The 10,778-nt window shown below is 27.2% G+C and overlaps 1 protein-coding gene across 1 annotated transcript; it reads left to right on the forward strand.

The window, feature by feature from the left end:
• The first annotated feature begins 5,661 nt into the window (after positions 1 to 5,661).
• Positions 5,662 to 6,201, forward strand: LOC124936979 (auxin-responsive protein SAUR78-like). Its single transcript, XM_047477505.1, has one exon. The coding sequence runs from the start codon at positions 5,744 to 5,746 to the stop codon at positions 6,149 to 6,151; it is 408 nt and encodes a 135-aa protein (XP_047333461.1). The 5' UTR covers positions 5,662 to 5,743; the 3' UTR covers positions 6,152 to 6,201.
• The last annotated feature ends 4,577 nt before the right edge of the window (positions 6,202 to 10,778 follow it).

The raw sequence follows: 10,778 nt of genomic DNA on the forward strand, positions 1-10,778 counted from the left end.
ATACATTCAATTTATTGAAATGACTAATATAAGCATGAACAAAGCAGATGAGATCCTACGACGGATTGTCCTTTATGCCCTCTCACAGATAGGATAATAATATATTTTTTTAATCATTATCCCTTACTGTAGGGCACATAACAAATGCTCCAAATGTAAAAGAAAATATAAAAAAATCATCTCTATTAATGCTAAATGGTGCACATGCAATTGTATTTACCAATCAAATATATATACTAGAATTAATGTGTTCATAAACTATATAGATATGATTAATAAAAAATAAAGATATGGATGGATGATTGTCATGCATAGTGTTCCACATGGGATTGTGTATGGGCAGGTTTTAAGATGATAAAAAGTGTCATTGTTGATTTTACAATGCTAGCTCTAAGCCTAACTGGTTATTAAACAGCCCCACATGTGCCCATAATTATATATATTTATATACATATATAATTATCCAAATTATAGTGTTGGAGGCAATATTTTTTTTAAAATAATAATAAATATGTTTTAGGTGCCACACTAGAATTATATTGATCTTTTTTTCTTGTGAACTTGTGACAATAGCTAATTATTAATATGGGTTGCTTTGTATAGATAGGGTTAAGGGGACAAAATAAAAGGAACATATATATAAATGTGTTACATGAATAAATGAAAAACAGCAAAGAGACAAAAATAACAAAATAAAAGCAATAACATTTGCTAAGCAAATGGTAGGTACCACTCTCCAAATAAATAAATCTATATTTAATTAATTACCTATGTTATGGCTTTGGAGGAAAGGCATGTATCATACATCCACCAAATGATTAATTAGCACTAAGACCAAATAATTAATACTTTGATTTTGTCTACTAAATGTTATTATAATTAAGCACTTATTTCTCTCCTAATTAATCACCTTGCCATAATTAATCTTAATTCCACCTATGTAGTCTCATTGTCCCCCAACTTTTGTCTTATGCATTTTCTATTTGTTAGTCAATATTATGTTGATTTTTTCTCTGACGCCGATGAATTTATCGTAGTAGATTCTCATCTTCATCGAAATGATTCGATCTCATTTCGTGTCGATGTGGTTTTCCCACTCGATGTACATTAATTGTGAGTGTTTAATTTTTGATGTTAACTACTCAGCATCTACGTGTTTCTTGCCCTCAAATGATGTGTACGTATGAACTATCACGTTGTCGCTTATTCTCAATGGATATTTTGGTTGTTCTTACGTTGTTCTTTGTTTCTTCGGCTTCATTACATTCATTGTGTTTTGGTGTGAGTTGTGACTATCCGAAATAAATTTGTGACATGAATCACAACTTATTTTATATTTGGTTTTATTTCTCCACAATCATTCATTCTCCAACCTAGTTGTAGACATAGACGTCAGTTCATGCACCTAGTAAATTCTTACGCACCATGTTTTGAAAAAAGAAAATTGAATTCAAAAGGGACATGACAATGGAGTTCTGACACATTATCAAGAGTCTGATCAAGTGGAGTGGATCAAATTGGCCATACTTTAGTCTTATTTTCTCTTTTTAATATTCTTGAATACTAACTACTTCTAAATACCGCTGAAGTTCAATCCACCATCTTCTTACTTCATTCAAAACCCTAGCACATGCCTGTCTCTTTCTGGTAAATGCTTCCAAGAGAAAGGAGGAGAAATGCATGCATGCAACTTATAAAATTGATATTATTATTCCACATGCTTATTGTACGACGGCTCTGTCTAATGAAAATGGTTGGTTGTTGGTCTTATGTCTTTAATGAAACATCAATTAAATATCTTCATCTTGTCAATATCCTACCTAGAGAAACAAATTAGCTAGCCCTTTTTTCCCCTCTCAATCCTATGTGATTCTTGTTTGTTTAAGTTATCGCATGCTAAAAATATATAACCGACTCAATATCGAATAATCAAAAGTATGAAAACTTAAGCGAGACAATCGAAGATGGCAATTCAAATGCCATTAATTGATTCCGAATGGGCCACACCCGACACCAACCTTGCATGATAATAGAACGCGAAACCATATAAAAATAAAAAACCCTCAAATAGAAAAATCATCTAACAAGAAAGATGAAAGAAAAAGAAAGAAAGATTAACTAAAGGATGGGGTTTGAGGGGCCACAAGCACCGAAATTCATGTAACCACTTCATAATACTATTATAAAAAGAGAGAAAAGATGAAGACAAGTTCATGGTACTAATCAATAAAGCCAAACAACCTAGTTAAACATTTATTTTCAGAATTATTGTCACTTTTTTCTTTAAAAAGTGGGGATTCATTTGGTTCATGATTTTGCGTATAATGTGCAATCATTATCGGCATGTAACACTTTTTTACGTGTTTTTTATTTCCATTTTTGACGTGCGCATACCTTTAAGTTTATTAATTCCCTTTTTAGAACTCAAATATAAACTTAGACCTTGCTGAGTTTGGGTTAGTTGAATATTCATATATCTTCTTGTCAATTATAGCAACTACAATATTTTATTTAAAAAACAATTATACTTTATTATATATTAATATCATTTAAGTTTTAATTTTTAAAATGACATATTTTTTATAATTGAATATGAATCACACATTTAAATTACAAGGCAATAAATTTCCAAACAAACAAATTTGTTACTTTGTGTTTCATCTAAGCCAAAGTCTAAGGACTTTGACCCCTTAATTAACTTGAATGGTATAATATTAATTAATCATTCTATACAGTTATTTTATTAGAAATAATTTATGTGATAAATAGTTGTAACTCATTTTAAAAGTGTGTTACTAATTATAAAATACTGATTTTGATCAAATGGGAATAAATAATTTGTTTTTTTTTTATATATACTAGATGGTTCCATGGCTCATTGAAAAGTATGCTCTGTCCCTTGACCGCCAAACGTGGCCAATGGGATGGGGTCAGCTCATTTTGGACTCATTCCACCTTTTTCATCAAATATATAATAATATCATACTGTATTTTTATTTTATTTTATTTGAAAATGTATGATTGTATCTTCATTAAATTGAGTTTTATAAATTTATTATTGTGGAAGATATGTTTTTGTGTTTGAATAAAATAATATAATTGAATAAGATTATAGTTGAACTCAATTATGATCTTGATTGTTTAGAGTTCAAAAATTTGTTTTATAATTTTTTTTAGAATTAGATTTTAAACTTTTACATGTTCTAATCTTAGCTTTCAGATAAATGTAATTTCTCTTTTTACATCAATAATGTCCAAAATATTTTTCTTAGTTAATTAATAAGATTTTATTTTAGTTAATGTTGGAGGGTGTTTGAATTCTATTTTGAACTTGAGTTATTATGAATTGTTGAATCATTTTCTTTATTATCTCTAAGTGAATTATTTAATTTGAAAAAACAATTGACATAGCAATGTCATGTAATCCACACATTTTTAAGATTCGTGAAATTGATTTGTTGATTTTATTGTCTTTTTTTTTAAGATATTCGTTAATCTCTTAATTAATTTTAGTTTTTCAATTTGTTGTAGGGCAGGTTTAGTTTTGTTTTGATTATGATTCATTTTTTTCATAATATATAAATTATTTTTTAAAAAATTAAGTATTTTTAATTTCATATTATTTAATGTCTAATTTTATTTTTTTTATTAATAAAATAAAATAACTCTTATTAACTTTAAAATATAATATACATTAAATATGTTTGTGGAGTTTATTTTTATTTATTTAATTATCAATGTCATTTTTTAAAATTCTTTTTAATTATATTTTTTACGTTTTTCAAATTTTTTAACTTTCAGCATTTTTTTATATTTATTTATTTTTAAAGAATAATGTTTAACAATGAATTAAATATTTTACTTAACAATAATGATAAGATATTTTGTGATACAAATAGAACAAAATTAAATAAAAAAAAATCAGTTTAAATTTAGTGTTTCAGATTTTTTTTTGTTAGTTACTACAATAAACAAAAATCAAACAAGAAATATTTTAAAAAGTACTTATAATTGAACCAAAGTCTACCAATTATCCCTTATAAAACAAACTTGAATCCTTATAAGAATAAAAATTCAATGACTCAATAATTACATTTTATTAAAAAAAATTAACAACAAAGACTAATTTATATAAATTTCCAATAATTACAATATTAATCAATAGTCAACACTATTATAATAATTATTTTTTAAAATATTATAAAAAAAGTCATTATATATACTTTATTTCTAACCTAACATATTTAATGATTTTATGAAATGGTCCAAAAAGATAATTGCTTTAGTGCTAGTTTCAATTCATTCCTAGTATTCTTTCCAAACAAGTCAGCTATACTAAGGATTAATAAATAAATTGAAAATAATTTTAATATTACCACACATAAAAAAGTGTGTTATTTTTATTTTAATTACTATAGATTTAGTTGTGTAGGATTTTTTTATCCATAATCAAATATATATATATATATATATATATTTTTTTTTCATTTTCTTAACAATGATATTATTCCATTTAATTAAAATACTAAAATATACCTTATTTAAAAATAATATATATATATTTTTTTCTTCTAAGAAGTACATATATATTAAAAATAAAAAGAATCGTTTAAATACAATGACAAATTAAACCTAACATAAAAAAATATACTTAATAAATTATCGAGTTAATAAATCCTCGAAAATAACGATTAACTCCTTAGCAGACCATAATGTTTTTTCCTAAACAAATCTCAACAAGCGTCATAATAATATTATTATAAATGATATGTATTAAACGATTACGATTATTGAAAGTTCGACAATTTCTTTCTAACTAGATAGTTCACCAAAAAATAATCTAGATGATATTACATACAAAATATGTAAGCCTTTTATATCAGCCGCATCAATTCAAACTTTCAGCAATTACTCAAAAATTTGGACATTACTCAATGAATGACAATAATACTCCACAAAATATATATTTTATCATTATATATTAATATTTTTTTAAAATAATTTTACAAAAAAAAAAAAGATCTTCTCAAAATCACCACTCATCAATATTTTTTAAATAATTAAAAAAAAACACTATTTGAGAATAAACTTAGGACTTGTTTGGTTAGAAATATTTAAATAATTCAATCTAATCAAACATAATTTTATTCTATTTTTCATCTATCGCATCACTTAAATAATTAACCAAAATTCTGAAATAACATATATTTTAAATTATTTTATTATTATATATTAATGCTTTTTAAATTTTTTCATAAAAAAAATACTCACCAATTTAAATTCATCATCAATCATTCCTATTTAAAATTCAAATTCCAACCAACACTAAGATTATATATAAATATGACAAAAGTCTAGTATAAATGATCAAAGTTTAAGTTAGATGCTCTTTTAAATGAGGTTGAGTTATTCTAGTTTTTTTTTAAATAAATATTTATTTGTAATTGTAAATACATAAATGAGAGTTGTATGATAAAAAAAAAAATACTAACATTCAAAATATTACCAAACACATTCGAAACACAACAAAATTAATCATTCCTAAAGTACTCTACTAAAATAAATAAATTGAATCAAACAAAGAACTATTTAGTTTTTGATAGCCCTCTTTGAAGTTTCAACCTTTATAAATTCCGAACCTTCCCACCACATTTCCCATCATTCTCCACAAATCTCTCTCTTTCTCTCTCTCTTTCTCTCTCAATTTCAATCTTTTTTATCAGAAAGTAATTAATTAATTAACATGGGCAAAGGAGCAAAGCTAACAAAACTGAAATCTTCAGTAATGAAAAAATGGAATTCCTTCAGCAAACTCGGTCGCAGTTTAAGCGACCCTTCCGGTAATTCCACTAAAATCTCCGCCGCCGCTTCCTCCTTCTCTTCCTCCTCCGACGACTCCAACATTCTCCGAACCGTCTACGTAGGCAAGTCTAGGCGCAGATACCTCGTCAGCTCCGACGTTATCGACAACCCTGTCATCCGGGAACTTTCGTCGGAATCTGATCAAGACAGCGACGCCGCCGCCGCCGCCGTCATCGTTGATTGTGAAGTGGTCTTGTTTGAACATCTACTGTGGATGCTTGAAAACGCTGTTGAATCGCCGCCGGCTGAGTCTCTTCACGAGTTCGCTCAGTATTATTCATGTACCTAGCTAGTCTAGCCTAGCTAGATCCTAAATCCTAATTAACCATTTCAAATTAAAGCCGTAAATTTGAATTTGTATTTTATATTTATATATACAACATTATTATTATTAATTAGTGAATGTGTTAATTAATTTACAAGTTTGGTTTGTTTGTAAATTAATTTTATGAGAAAAAAATAATGTACTCTCTCTCTCCATAGTGAGGCAATCAGATTAATTAAATTCTCAATTTGGCTTATTTTGTTATTATAATAAGAAACAGCTTAATTTATTTGGGTTCTAATTGTTGGTGCTGAGCTGCTCATAAACATTAATAAATAATATACAAAAGTTAAAATTATCAACTTTTTTTTTGCTATATAAATTATTAGTTAGGGGCTTAAGCTTTTTAGTTGGGTTCAAATAGTACTAATATTTCCGTGACAAAAAAGAGGTTGATATCTGCAGCCAAGTGTCACTTATGTCCCTGATTCGATCTTACTTAGTTGAGTTTTTTTATGCAGGTTATAGGTTTAATCAGCGGTAATTAGTCGCATTTTAAGAGGTAATAGACGTAAAAGTTCACTATTTCCTTGGGCATCTCACTTAGATTGGAAACCTGAAATCCCGTCAGCCCAACCCATCCTGTTTTTCTAGCGGCTACGGAGAACATGACTCTATTGATTACACTTAAAATAGGAAAGAGTCCAACTATTTTTAAGAGTGTAAATAGAGGACCAAAATCTTGCGGAGAATGAAGCCGTGGCGAGATGGGAAATTGCCCGAGTTGGTGCTGAGCCAGCGTCTATTAAGTAGGTGATATACGACTTATTTTGCTCCTAAATCCATTTAGATCAGGTTAGAGGCGAAAAATATCATTCAATGGTAGTAGTTGGGGAACCCATAGTTCAAAAAAAATTATCCGACTAATATTCTCAAAACACCATTAAAATCATGGCGATAGCCGGCTTATTTTGCTCCTAAATCTATTTAGGTCGGGTCGTAAGCAAAACATATTATTCAATTAATGGTAATGGTAGTAATTGGGGAATCCAAAGTTCAAAAAAACTTATCCGATTAATATTCTCAAACACTATTTAAATCATGACGTTATTAGTGGTATAAAATCAAATATATTTTGTCTTTTAGTCCAAATTTATTAAAATGTGTTTGAGTTAGAGTTATTTAAATAATCTTTTTTGAATTGGAGTTATAAAAATTAGTTGGGTTGTTTTTGAAAAAAATATTTAAATAATATTAATATATAATAATATATTTTTTATTTTATAAAAGAGTATATATAATGTTATTTTGATTTTGATTATATAATTTAGTTAATGAGATATGTGAATAGATTGTGAGTTATTTGAAAAAAAGTTCAAACCTAAAAAAAATAATTATTAATTATATAAAAAATTTACATTCTAAATTATTTATAAATATATGTACAAATATATATATTACATATATAAATTATTATAAATATTTTAAAAACATTGAATAACTCGATCGGAGCAATTAAGTGTATCGATAATATTTGCCAATAAGCTGATGAATCAAACTAACCCTTAGATTGCATTTGCATGGTTGTTAAGTGGTTGTAACTTGTATATATATTCATATTATATTGTCACATCATAATTAAATATTTAATAGTGTGTTGTTGGAAAATAGGACAAAGTAATTAAGTTAGTTAATTAATTAATGGAAGAAAAGTAATATTAGAAATAGGACAAGTGTCTATTAATGAGTAATTAAATAGAGATTAATTAATGTAGTTTATTATTAGCTGTCAAATGATTGATTGAGTTTGTTGTAGAAGATGTTGTTTTACACTTTGTACTACGTGATGTCCGCGCATGCTATTGCTCTATTCAATTTTAAACAAATTCAATTTTCAAATATGTATATATATATATGAAAAGGAAAAACAGCATTCATTGAATACAAAAATTAATCAAATTTATAACAAACTATTGTATTAGTTATCCCGATTTAATCAAATATGAAAACATATCAAGATTCAAAATGTCCAATTAAATGAAAAAAGGGTTATTTGATCAATCTTGACTAGAAAGTAGAAACTCCTCATCTTCAAACAATTGCTGGGGGCCTTGTTTAGTTGACTCAATATATAAGACTCTTTACTCTTACCAACACACCAATTTATCAAATGAAAAAAAAATGTACACGCATTCATAAAAAAAACCTCTCTACAAAGAAAATATAGAAGAAGATAAATGAGGGGATTTATTATGGTTTATGCCACTATTTGAGTGACTTCAGATAGTGTCTATATAGACAGGATTGAATGACATTCATTTTAACTTAAGACGTTTTACATGAAAATCAAATTTGTGATTTTTCGTCTCTTAAAACAATATTACCACTTAAGCTACCTTAGACAAAGTTATATAAGCATAACATCGTGAATGAATGGAGTGGACCGACTAAAGTTATTAAAATTATGGCTTTGGTCAAAACAGATGAGCCACTAAAATGTTATGGGAATGATGATCTATTGTTTGTTGATTCAAACCAAACTAATAGCCCCAATCCAAGCATGTCATATAGCAGACCATGATACTTGACATGATCTAATGAATCACACTATAGCAATCCAAAATAAAATTAAAGAAGGTGAAAAATCTCTCACCAACTTTATAACACATATTAATCATAACACACTTATTCTTCTTAAATTTGATGCAAGTAAAAATCCCTAAGAGCACTCCAATCTAAATATGATATCAGAAACATTTGATATCCACACAATCCACCATAACTGAAAAGTGTCAATCCTGAGAATTGATCACCTTTGGTGTAGATTCAGGATTTAAAGTTGAGATGTATTTAAAAAAGTAACGAGAAAAATATTTGGATAAAACGAGTGAATATTGATTATTTTTAAGAAATTAGGAGGTAATGTCATATTTTTACGGTAAAAAAAAGAAAAAAAAATATATGTGCGTGTTGAAGATTGCTAGTTTAATTTTCTTTTTAAAGTTCTTATAATTTGTAAGAAAAAATAAATATATATCTTATTTTCACGACATTAACAATTATAATTTATTCTATTAAGTTAAATTATTTGTGTTATTAAAAATGAAAACATTTCTTCTAAGTATATTTTTATAACTCTTTCTATTAATTAGACTTCAGATGAAAGTCATTTAAATAACCCATTATTCTCTCCTTTTATCACTTAATTTATCAATCAATTTATCATTTTTTCTTCTAAAGTATACATTTTTATTAAATATTAATACTTTATTTAAACAACTCTCACCTGTATAATTAAGGACTTAATCCAATCTATTTTCAACCCAAGTTAATATATTTTTTTTTGAGTAAAATTAAAAATAAAGCTAGACGACCATTATCATTTTTAAAATGATGGTACGTCTATGGGCTGGCGGATGGACCACATTTCTTTATTCTTTGTACTTTATGTTTCTCTCTTAGAAATTGGGTTTATTAATTATATTAATAGTTTTCAATAAAATTAATCAATACTATGAGATAATTTTACAATATTAGTCTTACAGTTAATTTAATAAATCAAATATTTTATACTAATTTTTAACTTAACTTAATGATGTAAGTGTTACATGCAATGAATATAAACATCTCATGCTTTGATCAGTTGCAATACAAATCACATATATCTAATATTAGCCAAACAATAGTTCATTCTCTTAAAATCAAAACTTTAATCTAACTAGCTAGTTGTCATAGTTGAGGAAGAACATTGCAAATTCTAATGTCACTTTCGAACGACACCACGTGGTTCATTTCACCCGGAACATAAGTTTGTAACGCTATTTTGATTTGTATGCATTTTTATGTAGACCAAATTAAGACAGTTCGCTTGTTTGTTTGGCTTTGTATGATCTTTTAATATTAATTGTCACACCATAAAGATAATGTTTTAAAGACAAGAGAGGCCAAGCTTTACAATATTAGTTCCTTGAGTACTATATGATTAAGTATTGTTAACTTCATTGGTATTGGTATGGAGAATTGATAAAGAAACATTTTTTATTTTCTCCATGTTTATTTTTCAACGTGGCAAAAGAAAATATTGAGCAAGAAATAAAATGACCGAATCGGTAGCCAATACTCTTGCATAAATTCACCAATGCCAAAAACCAATCACGGTTTTCCCTCGTATTAGTCTGCAAAAATCCTCAAAGGGCCTTCAACCAAGGGCAAAAAGAGTTCTCCGAAGCGTGTTATAACACATGTGACACCTATTTTCTAAGGTGATGCAATTTAACATTAATAAGGTTGTCGGCATTAATGATGAGACACCATTCAAATAATAACATCTTAAATGGTGTTTCTCTAACACTCCAATGAGAAGAAGTCTTCGATTTATTCACTAGCAATTAATGTTACCTAATAGATAAACTTTCTTAAATATTTTGTAGGAGTCTGAGTTATGTTTATCCTTTAGAGTGTGACCATGTGGATTGAACATTAGTCTACCAACATACTTAATCAATTTTAGGTCATGTCTGACATACTCGAATCGAATTCTTAGAAAGGCTGGATATCTACTCCTTAAAATTTTATATTACACTCATAAAGTTTGTCTTTCATATAAATGTGATTACAAAAATTCTTTGATCACTGTTTTATGATCTCTATG

This window comes from Impatiens glandulifera, chromosome 4, assembly GCF_907164915.1.
Source record: "Impatiens glandulifera chromosome 4, dImpGla2.1, whole genome shotgun sequence".
NCBI lineage: Eukaryota > Viridiplantae > Streptophyta > Magnoliopsida > Ericales > Balsaminaceae > Impatiens > Impatiens glandulifera.

Excerpts from the sequence above, each read along its gene's own strand:
- LOC124936979 (XM_047477505.1), top strand. The coding sequence starts at position 5,744 with ATGGGCAAAGGAGCAAAGCTAACAAAACTGAAATCTTCAGTAATGAAA.